Source organism: Sphaeramia orbicularis, chromosome 24 (genome assembly GCF_902148855.1).
Source record: "Sphaeramia orbicularis chromosome 24, fSphaOr1.1, whole genome shotgun sequence".
Taxonomy (NCBI): Eukaryota; Metazoa; Chordata; class Actinopteri; order Kurtiformes; family Apogonidae; genus Sphaeramia; species Sphaeramia orbicularis.
Genome location: NC_043979.1, coordinates 1,666,542 through 1,682,394, shown reverse-complemented (window position 1 = coordinate 1,682,394; position 15,853 = coordinate 1,666,542). Strand labels below are relative to the sequence as shown.

The window sequence follows — 15,853 nt, the reverse complement described above, 5'->3', positions numbered from 1 at the left end:
TTCAACTGGACCTGGTGTGGTCTGTTTGGACCTGGTGTGGTCTGTTTAGACCTGGTGTGGTCTGTTTGGACCTGGTGTGGTCTGTTTGGACCTGGTGTGGTCTGTTTAGACCTGGTGTGGTCTGTTTGGACCTGGTGTGGTCTGTTTAGACCTGGTGTGGTCTGTTTGGACCTGGTGTGGTCTGTTTAGACCTGGTGTGGTCTGTTTGGACCTGGTGTCGTCTTTTTAGACCGTTTCGGCCTCAACGCCATGTTGGCTACGTTCTGACCAAAACAATGCAGCGTATGCATGATGTCATCAGGCATGCGCAACGAAGGTGGAATCGATAAGCAGAATTGTTAAGCAGGCAGGCAAACGATTCCAAGGAATTGAGCTACTGGGATTCGGTTCTCAAAAAGAACCAGTTCTCAATTCCCATTCCTATGTATGACTGAACTCATTCAAGAGTTTACACATATTTATTTTTACACAACTACTAACTAATATGCACACATATCTATTTTATGCATGTGAATATTTGGACAGTAACCTAACCCTATATTTGCTCTGTATCGTTTATGTTTTTAACACTGAATTCTTTCTCTGTTCTCTGTAGGTAGGGATCAGATCTTGGTGAGCTTGTGTCCTCAGATTTTTGGAATGTATGTCATCAAACTGGCAGTGGCGATGGTTATGGCCGGTGGAGTCCAGAGGACTGATTCATCTGGGACCAAAGTCAGGGGTATATTTGTGTGTTCCGTTAAGTTGGTGCTTCATTTGTGATTTGTAACTTGGCAAAGGCATGACAGCAGGAGACAGACACATGAACTGTGAACGGGAACACACAAAACAATAAGGATTTGAATTTGGTTCCAGTAGTTTTAGTTTTGGCTCTTTTTTTCTAAATCAGTCCTGCTGCTTTTTGACACCTGTTTAACTCCATAAAACAGCTCCATGGTCAAAAAAAAAAGAATAAAATAAGCAACAAAATGAATAAAAACAGCCAAAGTGATCAATAAAATAAACAAAAATGAATAATAAACCAACAAAATAATAAGTTACATGAACAAGCAAAGCCACAAACTGAACAAAATTGACCGTCATCAGTACAAGGTCTTAGCCAAAAATCAATCATGGAAGAAAATTAATAATGACTTATGGACTGTAGTCAAAGCCGACCCGTTCCAAAGCGTCCAACGGGTGCACAGGAGTAAAATTCACCCGAACTGAGGAAAATTTTACTCAGATAACATTTGGTCCCTCCCTAAAAAGAGTAAAAGTTACTCTTTGGGTAGAGCTCTCCAAACTCAATACAGAGCAAAATGTACTCCATATAGAGCCAAATGTACTAAATATAGAGCCAAATGTACTCAATATAGAGCCAAATGTACTAAATATAGAGCCAAATGTACTCAATATAGAGCCAAATGTACTAAATAGAGCCAAATGTACTCAATATAGAGCCAAATGTACTCAATACAGAGCCAAATGTACTAAATATAGAGCCAAATGTACTCAATATAGAGCCAAATGTACTAAATATAGAGCCAAATGTACTCAGTATAGAGCCAAATGTACTAAATATAGAGCCAAATGTACTAAATATAGAGCCAAATGTACTCAGTATAGAGCCAAATGTACTCCGTATAGAGCCAAATGTACTCCATATAGAGCCAAATGTACTAAATATAGAGCCAAATGTACTAAATATAGAGCCAAATTTACTCGATATAGAGCCAAATGTACTCAATATAGAGCCAAATGTACTAAATATAGAGCCAAATGTACTAAATATAGAGCCAAATGTACTCAATATAGAGCCAAATTTACTCAATATAGAGCCAAATGTACTAAATACAGAGCCAAATTTACTCAATATAGAGCCAAATTTACTCAATATAGAGCCAAATGTACTAAATATAGAGCCAAATTTACTCAATATAGAGCCAAATGTACTAAATATAGAGCCAAATTTACTCAATATAGAGCCAAATGTACTCAATATAGAGCCAAATGTACTAAATATAGAGCCAAATGTACTAAATATAGAGCCAAATGTACTAAATATAGAGCCAAATGTACTCAATATAGAGCCAAATGTACTCAATATAGAGCCTGATCAACTCAATATAGAGTCAAATGTACTAAATATAGAGCTAAATTTACTCAATATAGAGTCACATTTACTCTTTTTGAGGAAAATACTTTTGACTCTGGAAAAAATGCTCAGTATTTTTTCCTGTGTGGAGTAAATGTTGTTTTCTGTAGGTGAGTGTCATATGCTGCTGGTTGGTGACCCTGGCACTGGGAAGTCTCAGTTCTTAAAGTACGCAGCCAAGATTATGCCTCGTTCTGTCCTGACGGCTGGGATTGGATCAACTAGTGCAGGTGGGTGCTGTTCATGGGCCGCTGCGTTCAGGGGTTCCACAGGCTCTGAAAAACAAGGTTCCTGCTAGGGCTGTAAGAAAATATCAGTTCTGCAGCATATCGCGATATTTCATTTCACAATACTGTATCAATGTTTAAAAGTACTGTATCAATATTTTTTAGGTATTTATTAAAATGCAGATATTGTGGAGGTTCATTTTTGTTTTTTGTTTTTCTTTTTGGTTATATTCTATTTATTATTATTTAACACTCTTTTATTAAATAATGTTAGTTCCTTTGTTGGGATTGAACTAAAATCCTGTTCTGATGTTAGTTGTGAACTAATAGAACATGAACATTTGAACAGGATCTGAAACTGTAATGTCTGTAAAACAGAATTTCAGTTTGAACACAGGGAACACTTTGTGATATTGCATTGTGATCAAATAAAAATGTATTTAGTATTTGTTCAGATTTTAGATGTAATTCAATTCTTCAAGAAAATAATCATTAAAAAAAAGAAACAAACAAAAAATGGCCTTTTTAACAGTATCATGATATATCGTGATATATCGTATGGTGATCCTAGTATTGTCATTTGTATCGTATCACCAGATTCTTGCCGATACACAGCCCTACTGACGACTGCCTAATAAATCCAAATATACAGACTGGTTGGAATGTTTTTACCAAGACATCTGGAAATTAGAGTCTGGAAAAAGTACAGAATTTAGAAATTTCAAATGTAAACCCGGTAAACCCTGGAACCCTGTAAAAAGTCTTAAAAGCCTTGAATTTACAAATCTGCATTTAATGTCTTAAAAAAGTCTTTAAAATGTATTAAATTTGATATGGTCGGTCTTATGTTGTCATAAACTTGTTTGTTGTATTGTGTTTAAATGTGTCTATTAAATGTCCAAGCTGCACACTGCAAAAAATGTCCTGCTAGAAATGAGACTAATATTCCTAAATCTGGTCAAATTGTCTTATATTGAGTAAAAAAATCTGCTAATGGGGTCAGAAAAACAAGAAATTTTAAAACAAACAAAAAAGTCTATCAACTAAAAAAAAAAGAAAACATAATGTTTCTTAAAACGATCATCAATCATCTATCAAGCAGTGCTTAGTACAAGAAATAAAATCACACTCATTTAAGACAGAATTCCTTTAAATGTTGAATTTGAGTCTGTGACTGAGCTGGAGATAAGAATTTAAGTCTGAAAAGAAGAGGAACAAGGAGAAAGAATTCTTTAAAAAGTTCTTTAAAAATTCCTTTTGGCCTTAGGAATTTTTCAGTCATTTTTTAAACGAGTCAACAGTCATGTTAAATAAACTGTGGTATCATTTATGTTTTAAGCCTGTAAATAACAATACATGGGTAAAAAAAAAAGTCAGTTTCTGTCTTTGTTCAGATTCTTAAATGTATTTGTTCCAGCGGTTTCAGTCTAAAATAAGGAAAACAGTCTGATCTTTCAATGGATCATTTGGTAAATATTGCCAAACCTTGTTACTAGTAAAAGTTTGATATGAGCTGGAAAATGTTTTTAAGAAAAAGTTAGATATATTTTTTAAAATAAGAATATTTTTGTTATGTAAAAAATTTCTTGGCAAACTTTTTTTCTATTTAGATGAAAAATAAGACAAATGTTCTAGAAATAATGCTTTTGTCACTTTCTCAGAAATCATTTTTTGCAGTGTAAAGAAAATAATATTAGTTGACTCAGTTCCACCTGTTCCAACCTGACAATTTATATTGAAATTAGGAACCAATTATTATTAACTTTGCATCCCTCGGTGAAGAATGACTCTGAACGGTGGGAGTCAAGGCATTGGAGTCACAAATTTCTGTCAGTATGGCCGCAAAATGGGCGTTAAATTCTGTCTTCGTCGTCTTAAAAAGATCTTAAAAAGTCTTACATTTAATTTGTAGGAACCTGTAGGAACCCTGTCCTTAACATCAGTCAGTTCATGAAGTTACGTTCACACAGTAGGTCTAAATGCTAGGGATGAGAAGATGATCCAATACGTATCGATACGCTGACACACGTGCATGATCCGAGTGCAGCAGTAGAGAAGCTGCGAGTGAATGAAAAGTTTGGAACAATATCGCGACGCATCGGTTATTGAATGTTTGTATCAATAAAATTTGATCCGTTCAATAGAATATATTTTTACTCTCATTTAAAAGTGTTACTATGTATTTGGATAAAGTTTTTCTTTTCTTCAGACCCACGTTAACATGCGCTGTGGATTCGCAGATGTGTACAGTGTACACTAACAGTCTGAGCTCTGCTCATACACTGTGGCACGAGCACCACAGATGAATACTGTAAAGTCTGTGTGTGAATGTGACAGACATAGAAGGAGGAGAACACATGTTGAATGAATGTCTACTTTTTTACTAGATCAGCTGTATTGAATAGTGCCGTACAAACGAGAGATACTTCCTTAAACTGTCACATATATATCTAACAGTGCATCCCATAATACCTTGCGCAGGTGTCTCTTAAAGTGACAGAACCTTTTTCTGTTTTACCTTCATTACAAATACATTACATTACAAATTGACTTGGTGAGGGAGCAAGAAGTTGAGTGTTAGAAACAAACAGAGAAACGACTTTGGAAACAAAGTCCAGACTTTTTCACCTGACTGCATGTGAGGCACATGTTCTGAAACTGAACTAAAGCCACTTTGTGAAAAGTCATGTTTTTTTTTGATAAATAAATAATCAATCTCATTGAATTGCACTGCATATATATATATATTTTTTTACCAGAATGAATGTGTTCAATCAGAATGTGCGTAATTGCTCTATATCAGGATTTAGGTGTGAATTGTACCGTATCGCATCACGAAGTGCCACACACGTATCTATAATATATTGGATCGGAGATGCTGTATCGAGATGCGTATCATATCAGCCTTACAGCTAAGATTCCCAACCCTACTAAATGCACATTTTGGGGTTTTTGGTGAAATCCCATTTTTTTTGTGTGTGTTGGTTCATATTCCACATTAAATGCGACTTCTATCAGTTCTCAGTCTGAACTGAATGTGACCCTGAAGTGACCCACATGCACTAAAGAGGTCTTGATGGAATACCAGACCACGCAGACACACACTATGTTTACAGAAGGAAATATGGTTTCCCTCCACTCCTCTTCCTGGGACGCAGAACTGTGACGTTTGTCGCATTTCAATGACGTAAAGGTTGGATAAATGCAGCTAGGGCTGTGTATTGGCAAAAGTCTGGTGATACGATACAAATCACAATACTAGCTACCATATGATATATCACAATATATCATGATACTGTTAAAAAGGCAATTTTTTTATTGGTTTTGTTTCTTTTTTTAAAAAATATTTCCTGGAAGAATTGAATTACAGCAGAAATCTGCACAAATACTAAACACATTTTTATTTCATCACAACAGGATCTAATGTTCTATCACCAAATGTTCCTGTGTTCAAACTGAAATTCTGTTTTACAGACATTACAGTTTAAGATCCTGATCAAATGTTCATATTCTATTAGTTCAGAACTAACATCATAATATTATTTTTGTACAATTCCAATAAAGGAACTAACATTATTTAATAAAACAGTGTTAAATAATAATTAATAAAATTGAAACAAAAAAGAAAAACAATAAAACAAAAATGAACCTCCACAATATCTGCATTTGAATAAATACCAAAAAATAACCATAGAGTACTTTTTAAAATCGATACAGTATTGTGAAATGAAATATCGCAATATATTACAGAACCGATATTTTCTTACAGCCTTAAATGCAATCTGACCGTTCAGACTGAAGTCGCATTTGCAAAGTATCAGATACGTATCAGATTTAGGACCACATATGAAAGTAGTCTGTTTCAGATTTAGGACCACATATGAAAGTGGTCTGGGTCAGATTTAGGACCACATATGAAAGTGGTCCGGGTCAGATTTAGGACCACATATGAAAGTGGTCTGGGTCAGATTTAGGACCACATATGAAAGTGGTCCAGGTCAGATTTAGGACCACATATGAAAGTGGTCTGGGTCAGATTTAGGACCACATATGAAAGTGGTCTGGGTCAGATTAGTGTTGTTCAGACTGTCTTTGACAGATCAGATCCAGGTCACATATGGACACGTTTACCTGCAGTGTGAACGGAGCCAGTGTTACTCACTTGTTTGGAATCTTCTTCTTATTAGTTTGATGTTTCTACATGTGCATTGAACTTAATTTACAGGGTTTATACGGGTGCTTGAATTCCATGAAAATGCTTGAATTTCAGTGTTGTGTTTTCAAAGTCGGAAAAGTGCTTGAATTTTAGTTTAAGTGCTTGAAAGTGCTTGAAATTCTAATCCTATGATGTGATTTATTTATTTATTTTTAATATTAACTCAAGCCAAAGCTACTTAAACAGAGGTGATACATTTAGAAAAATATAAATTTTAAACATGTCAAAAAATAAAATTAGTGGGTGTTCTCAGATCGACTCCAGGTCCATTTTGATCTGAATCTTTGTCTCGGTGTGAGTGTGTCTGAAGAATGCCAAGTGGCTTCCTTTTTTTTGGATAAAACTGAGTGTTCTCCTTTAAATTCTAAACTTTTTGCTTTTATGGAACATAATTTTAGATGTTTTTAGCGTAATACTGTGTACATAATTGTGATAAAAAGTGGAAAAAAATAATAAGTATATGTTTTCCTGTAGATATGGATTTGACCCCAGCAATAAGGTGAAAATGACCCTTGAAAGTTCTTGAATTTGACCTTGAAAAATGTGTGTGAACCCTGAGTTTAATTCTTCTTCCACACATGTGTAATGTGTTGCAGGACTGACGGTGGCAGCAGTAAAGGATGGGGGTGAGTGGCACCTGGAGGCGGGGGCTTTGGTTCTGTCTGATGGAGGGTTATGCTGCATCGATGAGTTCAACAGCATAAAGGAACATGATCGCATCAGCATTCATGAAGCAATGGAGCAGCAGTCCATCAGCGTGGCCAAAGCTGGGTAGGACCGACATATATGCACTGATCTACTAACAGAGCTCTGGGCGATACAGAAGGAAACGACCATACATCTAAATTTAATCCATTAACCCATAAAGACCCAAACATCCACCACCAAACAAAAGCATCTACTGATCTAAACTGTTTAATATCTGTTGATCCACTAATCCTGTTAATACATGTCAATAATTGGTGTAAAATACAGTTCTTCATCTTTTCATGGTCATCAGATATGACCCATTTGGACGTTCAGAGGCTCCGTAGTTACCGTTGAAACACCGTCATCTTGTACAACATTGATTCACCAGTAAAACCCATGGAAGTGGATCAATGAGCCCGTTCACGTTCACACCAATACTCCCATGATCTGGAGTTATCCGATTATTATTCATTCATTCATTTTCTGAACCCGCTTTATCCTCACTAGGGTCACGGGGGTCGCATGGAGCCTATCCCAGCTACATAGGGGCGAAGGCGGGGTACACCCTGGACAAGTCGCCAGTTCATCACAGGGCTTATCCGATTATTACTGATCATGTAAACAGGATAATCTGATCATCTTTATCCAATAACAGCAGTAACCTGATTATGAGACATCAGATTAATACACCTAGATTTCTTCCCAATCCTCTGACATCTTCACCCATTTATACAGGTTCATCTGATTTATTCTGTTTTTTCACATCTGCGCATGTGTAAAAAAAAAAATTATATAAACAGAAGTTACCCAGCGAAACCGTAAGCTGAAGGAAAAAGGTAAACAAACAATGAAATAAAATGAAGGATAGCAGCAACATGCAACCTATTTTGTCATCTTATTAGCTCCTCCCACATTAGGACAGCGAGCGCTGACACCGTAGGCGTTGCCATGGTAACAAGACAAGACTGGAGGTGTACGTCTTACATCATAACGTACGTATGTACTCCAAAAAAATCAAATAATGGACTGAAACATATAAACCAGGGTTTTACGATTATCGTATTTCTGAAGTGCATGTAAACGCGTCACATCTGATTACGACATTTATCAGATTACTCCCAGTTATCAGATTTTTATGGTCATTGTCACAAGGCCATTTTAATTCATCTACCTGAAAAAACACTAAAACTCACCTGAAACCCCTGAGCCAAAAGCCAGAACACACCCCAAAGCCACCGCAGCCAGTCCCTCTATCTGCCTATCAGAAAACTTCTCTAAGCTCCTCCCTAGTCTTCGGGTGTCTACTGGTGGTGGGTATTTATGCACTGGATCCCGCATGCATAGTGAAGCAACCGGATAAACGGCGACTTCAACTAAAGCATCGGATGTGCTCCCGAGACAACTGCTCTACCCATGGTCAACACCACCTAAGAAAGAGCCCCCTTGCGAATTCCAAAGGGGAAGACACTCTGAGCCTAACAGGGACCAGACAGCGGCGACACACCAATGTGAAATGACACGTACAGAGCTCAGAGTTTAAACTCACCTGAACATTAACAAAACACACATCTGGCTCTCTCTACACACAAACAGACTCACCTCAAGTCTCCAAAATCAGACAGATTGCGCACACATATGCACAATGAAAAAACACACCCGCAGGCCACGTCACGTGGACACTACTATAACCAGAATCATTCACAAAATCATGCAGTCCCCGCCCACACGACTGAGACTATTGATAACGAAAAACTGAATGAACAAACAAACCTCCGCTTGTCACATGGACCAAGGACCAGATGAGCCCCCACTTGTCACAACCCGGCTCTGAGGTGGTGACAAAAATGGAGACAGAGGTGGTGAAAATGTAACAAAGATTTATTAAGTAAACCAATAATAACAAAAAAAACACAAAGTGCTGCAAAAACGCCAGTCAGAAGGAGCAGAGCAGAGCAGACCAAGAGAGTAGACCGGGCCAGACCAGAGAGCGAGTGATCATCCCTGGTGAGCTGCTTAAATAGTCACGCCTGGACCACCACAGGTGTCACCAATCATGCTATCGCCATCTGCAAGAGAAACTGATAGTGCCCCTAGTGCCCAAAAGGTGTGGGGCCGTCACATCATGTAAACGGGCTCAGTGACAGTGGATGGACACACTGGGTTTATGTTCAGTTAATGACAGATCTGACTGAAAAAGTCATTTTTCTTTAGTTTTCTCTGTTTCTGATACAGTAACCCTCAACTTTAATCTGAGCTTTAATCAACATCTGCATGATCAATAAATTAAATATAGGAAAATACATGATTTACACTGAAAAACGTGAAATAAAGAGGATAATATTTTAATGAATAGTGATAAATCACTTGAGAAAGGTTGAAAAGACAGAAAAATTAGTTTGGTAACTGCCATAAAAGCATCAGTGTGTCTTTAAAAGTTAAGACCTGAGGCGTTATCTGACAGTATGTTTTAAAACCTCAGCTCTGGCTCAACACACAGAAAAATAAGAACACATGTCTGTCCGAGACCAGTCTGACCTGTGTTTCTTTTGTGAATAAAGCAGGATTTATTTACTCAAATGGTAACTTAACATTAACATGATGAAGTTCTAATTAATGTTCATCTGTCTTTGTTTACTAACCAACGTGTGCTAAGTTAACGGTAAACAACTGAATCCTTATTGACCAAATGAACACTGTACAGGTAGAACAACTATACATGGTCGATCCTCCGAAAAACAAGATTATGCAATCGCATAATTCAATGTATAATCAAATACATAGTTCACATTATACGGGGGTCCGCATTTTTATCAAAAAGGTCACATTCACTGCAATAATAGCACATTTCTGCACAAAATATGCAAAATATGTGGTTCACGCTGTCGTCTCACAGCAAGAGGGTCCTGGGTTTGATTCCCCGGTGGGACCTTTCTGTGCGGAGTTTGCATGTTCTGGACTCTGGAGCTCCTCCCACCATCCAAAAACATGCACTGATAGGTTAATTAAGTTAGTCTCAAATTGCCCTTAGGTGTGAATGTGATAGTGGTTCGTAGTCTCGGTGTCACCCTGCGATGAATTGGAGACTCGTCCAGCGTGAACTCTACCTTCACCCATAGGTACAGTAGCTGGGATAGGCTCCGCCCCCACGACCCTAGTGAGGATGAAGCAGGTTCAGAAAATGAATGAATGAATGAATGAAAAAAAAAAATTGCATTGTAACTTGACACAGATAGTGATGTAATATGTGACATACAACGTCATCAGCTTGCGTGTCCACAGAAGGTAAACCAACGACGAACCTCAGAAAAAATTCTGCAAGATGATGAAAAATGCAGCTCAAAATATCTGCAAAAGACAGACTGTTTTCTACAGGAAGCTCACAATCAGTCTTGTTACTTTAAAGAAATGTGTAGATGACTAGCAGCTTCATTTGTCAGAGTTTCTTCTCTCCCTTCTCTGTAGTATGGTGTGTAAGCTGAACACTCGAACCACCATCCTGGCTGCCACCAACCCTAAAGGCCAGTATAACTCTGAGGAGCCGCTCTCGGTCAACGTCGCTCTTGCGAGTCCTTTGCTGAGTCGTTTTGACCTGGTTCTGGTTCTGCTGGACACCAGAAACGCAGAGTGGGACCAGATCATCTCCTCTTTCATTCTGGAGGACAGAGGTAGTAGATTTATTTTGGATTTGTAGTGTGATGCTATCTTAGAGCCACTGGTTTGAAATGTAAACTGGGAATGTGATTTTCATTTTTTGTACATTTGGACTAGTATTCCTCAAAAAGATATAAAGGACATTTCTGTAAAAGGCCAAAAATGGGGTACGTCCTGAATATTCTTTGGAATGACACTAATAATTGTATGAAACTTAGTTAAGGGTTGTTGTTGTTGTTGGCTTTAAGTGTTTTTTCCCAGCAGTCATTTGAAGTAAAGTCTTTATAGTTTGACATCATCTGTGTGAAAATACTCTCAGCGGTGCAGTGTTTTTCAATTTTTGAAACAGTACCGCGCTCATTATTGTCACTAAATTTTCATCAGCCAATCACAATGAAGAACTGGTTTGACTTATAATATCAGCATTATTAATGTTAATGTTAACGAAGACACTCATGGAGAACCAGGTTATTTATGATCTAACACTGAAAAAATAACACGCATGGGCTGTTTCTCAATACGCGTTCTTGTTCTTCCATTCTCGTCATCAGTCGGGGCCCAAGTTCTGTTCCCCATTCAGCATGTCCATGTGGGCCCCGGAGGGGTTCCATTTGGACCGCATTTAAGGGTCCCATGTGGGTTTGTCCACAGTTTCCGTGGTGACCCCACATGTGTTTTTTCCCATATCAGAATCAGAATCAAAATCAGAACCAGAATCTCTTTATTGTCATTGTACCAAGTACAACGAAACTGAGGTAAAGCTCTCATATTCAGTGTAAGAATTTACAGACAGACAACAAATATCAGTAAAACAACAAGAAATATCAGCAAAACAACAACAAATATCAGTAAAACAGCAACAAATATCAGTAAAACAACAACAAATATCAATAAAAGGCACAGTTATTTAGATTAAAAAATAAAAAGTATTGCAAACTAAGATAGTTGTAAAACATAGAATTTAAGTAGTGCAAATGACATGAAAGATAAATATCGTGGGATAAAATTGTGTGAAGAATAAATAATATGAGATATTCAGATCTCTGATTCTGATTCTGATCTGGGAAAACACATGTGGGGTTACCATGGAAACTGCGGACAAACCCACATGGGACCCTTATATGCAACCCAAATGGAACCCTTCTGGGGCCCACATGGACATGCTGGATGGGTCCAACTGAAAGTTTGCACAAACCAAGAGCACATGGAATACCCAGATGTTGTTCTCGTCTGTTAACTTAAACCAAAGATGCACTGGTTGGTGAGTCCTGTAGACTTGGCTGGCAAATATCCCAAGATGCACTTGGTGCTACTCTCGAATGCAATGGCAGCTTCTGTGAAAACTTCATTCAGAAATGTTTAATTGACTGGATGACTGCAACGAGATGATGTGATATAATGTTGGAATACGCACCAGGGGCAGAATAGTGGAAAATATGTCTGTATTATCATATGAGATTCTACAAAATTTTTTCCAGTTTTGAAAAATTTACAAAATGTATAAAAAATATAAGTGACATGTAAATAGTACAAATGTATTGAAATCAAATCCAGTGACATATTGTGGTGATTTGAGGGAAATACGTTCTGGAGCCGATGGAGTAAAAACAGCAGAGACGGGGTTAAAGGTCACCAGTACCAGCCGTTCAATTACAGACAGACTGGAGTTAACAGGAAGTTCTCTGGGGCCGTTCTGACAAGACCGGACTCATTGAGTTCACAAGACCGTACTCTGTGAACTTGGTATTGAGAAACGGCAGTTATGTTTTGGGAGAAGTGATACAGAAATAGCAAATTTTTAAACTGAGGTGTACTTTTACAGTTTAACCCAAGGAACTGAACTTTTTTTGTATTTGACAAAAAAAGGAAAAGAAAATAAATGAAATAAAACTGAAATAGCCCAGTTATCCAGAAACCAGCCATAATAGAAGTGTACGGTCGGAGGAGGTGCATCAGAGCCAGAGTACCTGGAGAGAACCCATGCAGACACATGGTGAACATGTAAACTCCACACAGAAAGGTCCCTGGTTGGAATCCAACCCTGGACCTTCTCACTGTGAGGCCACAGTGTGAACCACTGCACCACCGTGTCGCCTACACCATCTTTTCATTCATTAAATTTGAGAAGTTTAACTGTTATCACTTTGGGTCTTGTCTTGTCATTGAGGGGTGATAAAGGGTCCTGAAGACCAGACCAGATGAGACCCACTGCTGTAAACATGTCCTGTACCTGTGTGCTGTCAGGTGTTCCTGTTGAGTCCTCCAGCCTGTGGTCCATGGAGAAGATGAAAGCTTATTTCTGTGTCATCAAACGCTTTCAGCCACAGTTGTCAGAGGACGCCAACAGCATCTTAACCAGTTACTACCAGCTGCAGAGACAGAGTAATGGTCGCAATGCTGCTCGAACCACCATCCGCATGTTGGAGAGTCTGAGCAGACTGGCTGAAGGTCAGTGGAGAAACACTTCTTACTTTGCTCATTTTAGAATTAAATGTGAACACTAAATTATAATGATCGCAGGTTGACTGCAGACATCATGATTAATGGGTTATTGATTAGACTTGCACTGATTAACCGGCCATGCTCAGAAATTAGCCGATTTTCATGTGATCGGACATGACCTGCGACGGCCAGTCAGTCTGAAATTGACCGATTTTGAGCGCAGGTCAAATTCCTGCTGCGCCGCATAGTGTTCTGTGCCATACGTACCTCACACCGAGAACGTGCACACCATACGACCGTACAAAGTGAAAGTGAAACTTAAGACGCTTTATGTCGTGTATTTAACACAAAAAAACGAGGTTTTAACTGTTTAAGCAGACCACTGGAAAAACACAACGGCAGACTTCAGGAAAACTGAACTATTTTCTTTTATTTTTAAGCATAGCCACACAAACATGTTATTCACTGCATAAAGCTCCATAATACCCAGAGAGAAGACAAGGGGGGAGGGCTCTAAGAGCCACACTACCAATCATATACTGTAAAATCAACCCAATCACAGACCTCCACTAGGTCATTACCAAATAGGAATGTATTTTCATACAAACATAAAATCTTACATTTCTGTGTTGAAACACCACACTTTACTAATTCCTCTAAGTCTCCTGCTGTCGTCCACCTCATTTTCCTTTTTCCTACCTTTGGAAACTTTCATTTGAGGGGGCAGGACGTTTGTTTAAGGGAGCATTACCCCCCCCCCCCCCCCCATAATTGGGCCCAGCCAGACCTACGATAATTATTGTATTTGTACAATCATCCCGTAAAATCCCATAATGTACAATAATTGGACCCCTTCATTACATGACTAAATGAATGAATGACTAAACACTAATAGGATGTGGATCCTTCCATAGTGCTGCACTGGTTTTTATTCATCCTCTGTACTGGTTCAGTTGGACCTTGGTTCAGCTCAAAGCCTGTAGTGAACGTTTAACTGGTGTTAATCTGGTCCATTCAGTGGAGGCAGGGGTTCATCCTGGGTCCACATGTGTACAGACACTTGTTTTTTTTCACGGTTCTGTTTGATTATTTAGAAATCAAACTGGGATGCAGCGTGTAATGAGTACGTCCCAGGAAGTGAACAATACACAGGAAAAAAAAAAGAAAAAAGAATGAAAAATACAATATAACCGAATTAATTAAGTAAAAACAATAAAAATGCAAATGACCTTACAAATCATCAAATCAAATGATATACAGCCTTACATTTTTTCATGAATTAGAGTTCCTTTTCAGATGCTTTTTAAAATATGATAAAGAAGATGTTGATTGAAGTTCAGGTCGTAGATTATTCCACAGATTTACTGACAGGCAATAATTCAGATATTAACACACATACTAACACTACATCATTTGAAACCAGAGCGAATATGAGGGATGGTAAATTAATTATGCAATAATAATTAGGCAGTTAACATATAAAACACTAAACATTGGGTGAAAATAAATGAGTTCTCTTTTGAATTTGACAGCACACGCCAAGCTCATGTACAGAGAAATCGTCACCATAGAGGACGCAGTCATGGCGGTGTCTGTTATGGAATGCTCCATGCAGGTACGCAAACACACCAGGAGGAGTAGTAGTAGTAGTAATAGTAGTAGTAGTTATAGTAGTAGTAGTAGTAGTAGTAGCTGTAGTAGTAGTAGTAATAGTAATAGTAGTAGTAGTAGTAGTAGCTGTAGTAGTAATAGTAATAGTAGTAGTAGTAGTAGTTGTAGTAGTAGTAGTGGTAGTAGTAGTAATCATAGTAATAATAATCTCAGTTCTGTTTTATTTCATAAATCTATCTATCACTAACAGGCTCTGAGGTCATGTGATCTGTTGTGTTGTTATGGACTTGTGTGTTTTTTTTAGGGCGGTGCTCTGCTTGGAAATGTCAATGCGTTACTGACCTCGTTCCCTGCTAACCCTGCTCAGCAGTATGAAACTCAGTGTCAGCTGTTGTTGGAAGGACTGAAGCTGCCCCGGCTGCTTCAGAAGGAGATGGACCGACTGCACAAGTGAGTCCCCAACTTCAAACTGCTGTCACCATTTAGTTTAGTTTGGAATCATTTAAGTAACAATGTACGACGGCGTATTAGGGCCACATCGGAAAAATAAAAACACTGGTCACTACGAGAATAAAGCCATAATAGTATGAGAATAAAGTCATAATATTTTGAGAATAAAGTCGTAGTTTTAAAATAATTCATAATTTAACAAAAATAAATTTGCAATAGTCCAATAAAAACTCATAATTTAGAAATTGTGAGCCTTTAGTAAATATAGTAATTTGCTCCAAATCTGTTCGATTCTTACGACAAAACAAACTCAAAAATGTGCGAACTGTCTTCAGTCTCCTTGGACTAATGCTAATGTGTTGATTGTGGGCGGGGCTAATAGGCTCAGTATTTGGTGGGCGGGGCTAATAGACTCAGTATTTGGCCTGT

The 15,853-nt window shown here is 38.1% G+C and overlaps 1 protein-coding gene across 2 annotated transcripts in view; it reads left to right on the top strand.

Annotated features, from left to right (window-relative positions):
- Window positions 1-15,853, top strand: part of mcm9 (minichromosome maintenance 9 homologous recombination repair factor) — a 34,289-nt gene that overhangs the window by 15,160 nt on the left and 3,276 nt on the right. For both annotated transcript variants that reach the window (XM_030128933.1, XM_030128934.1), the window contains exons 8-14: window positions 596-721; window positions 2,248-2,367; window positions 7,177-7,351; window positions 10,733-10,935; window positions 13,166-13,369; window positions 14,896-14,978; window positions 15,279-15,424. In XM_030128933.1, the coding sequence (XP_029984793.1) occupies window positions 596-721; window positions 2,248-2,367; window positions 7,177-7,351; window positions 10,733-10,935; window positions 13,166-13,369; window positions 14,896-14,978; window positions 15,279-15,424 (1,057 nt within the window). The remainder of the gene's footprint in view (window positions 1-595; window positions 722-2,247; window positions 2,368-7,176; window positions 7,352-10,732; window positions 10,936-13,165; window positions 13,370-14,895; window positions 14,979-15,278; window positions 15,425-15,853) is intronic.